The sequence below is a fragment of the Sinocyclocheilus rhinocerous genome, unplaced genomic scaffold (assembly GCF_001515625.1).
Source record: "Sinocyclocheilus rhinocerous isolate Xijiao unplaced genomic scaffold, SAMN03320098_v1.1 C36679390, whole genome shotgun sequence".
NCBI lineage: Eukaryota > Metazoa > Chordata > Actinopteri > Cypriniformes > Cyprinidae > Sinocyclocheilus > Sinocyclocheilus rhinocerous.
In genome coordinates, this window is record NW_015784816.1 from 1 (window position 1) to 1,508 (window position 1,508).

Genomic DNA, 1,508 nt, shown 5'->3' on the forward strand with positions numbered 1-1,508 from the left:
AGATAATTTTCATTACATTTTATGTGATCATAATGCTTAGCTCCAAACGTAAACAAAAAAAGTCACTATATTTCTGGAAAAGATAGAACAGTGAGAAATGTAAGTTATACAAGTTCATAAAGGTTTGAAAATATTTTTACACCATGGAGAATTTCAATGACTTCAAAGAAGGACTGCTTCGGTCTGTCCGTCTCTCACCTTGCAGTCCATCTCAGTGGAGATCTTCTCGATCACCTTGTTCCAGTCCTGCTCCTGACCGCTGATCTTCCTCAGCAGATCCTGTATCATGTTATTGAGCTGCTCTGCCATGCTGTCGAACTGCATGCGGCTCACCTTGCTCTCCAGAGCCCGCTTGTCTGCTTTCTGAGGAGCAACGAGATGACATCCACTGACTGAGAGTGACTGTGATGGTCCAGTGGGGACCACAAAGAGTTGATGAACTTGGATTGTTTATGAACTGTATAAAGAAACAACTCACGATTTCAATCTCCATTTCCACCACTTGCTTGTCAGCTTTCTTTTCATCCAGTTCCTCCACTATCTTGAACAGACGCTGGAAAAACCACAAGCTAAGTAAGTGATGGAAGTAAATGATGTCTTATGAGGCTCTCTGTTTACTCACGTCGATGTGTGTCTGTTTCTTGCTGTGTTCCTCCATCAGGCGGTTGGATGTTCTGTGGAGTTTCTCACACTCGGACTGCAGCTGCAGTATGGCTCCCTCTAAGTCGCTCACCAGATTAGTGTTCTACAGCAAAACAACATCACACACTCATACGAGAACATTTCAGTCATCTTTTGGAAATCAGGAGACTTCAACATCTCGTTTAAGTGTTTCCTTCCAGATGTTTCCTAAAATGACTTAAGAAGAATAAATATGAAGAAGAGACATTTCATGTCTGTCTCTGTGTCATGTACCTGGTTCCTGTCCTCATGTCCCTGGTTCATGAGGTGAGTGGTCTTGTCCTCAGGTTTGCTGCATGACTGGGACAACTGACTGACCTCCTGTTCCTGACCCTGACCTCCTGTCTGCTGTTGACCCTGATCCTGACCTGCACTCTGAGCCTGATCGTCTGCTTTGCTGAAGCTTACTGCCTCCTGCTGTCCACTTTGTGAGAGTAGAGAGGATGAGGAGGACCTCATATCCTCCATCATAGCCTTGAGGCTGTTTAACTACAGGTGAACCGTAAAAAAATGAAAAGAATGTTCATGAAAAATAATAATACAGTGGTCGGATATCAGGCCGATAAGGGTGGGTGATATACTGTATAGATAATTGCAAGATATTAGTTTAATGCAAAAAAAATTATGCAGGGAAGAAATCATTTGTAATGATTTTGTAATTTTTAAGAAATCATGTAATCTTTTGTAATTAATATGTGATTAATATTTGTGGCCTGTATGTTTTTTTTTATTATTATTATTACCAAGGTTGCATTTATTTGATCAAAATATGGTAAAAATATGAATATTGTGAAATATTATTACAATTTAAAATAACTGTTTTCTAT

General features: G+C 40.0%; 1 protein-coding gene across 1 annotated transcript; it reads right to left on the bottom strand.

Annotated features, from left to right (window-relative positions):
- Window positions 1-198: 198 nt before the first annotated feature.
- On the bottom strand, window positions 199-1,149 carry LOC107736413 (glutamine-rich protein 2-like; the record flags this gene model as incomplete). The annotated part of the gene is made up of 4 exons (XM_016547833.1): window positions 916-1,149; window positions 623-745; window positions 479-553; window positions 199-363 (listed from the first exon to the last, which is right to left on the bottom strand). Coding segments are annotated over exons 1-4 (597 nt in total), but the record flags the coding sequence as incomplete, so codon positions are not given.
- Window positions 1,150-1,508: the final 359 nt, after the last annotated feature.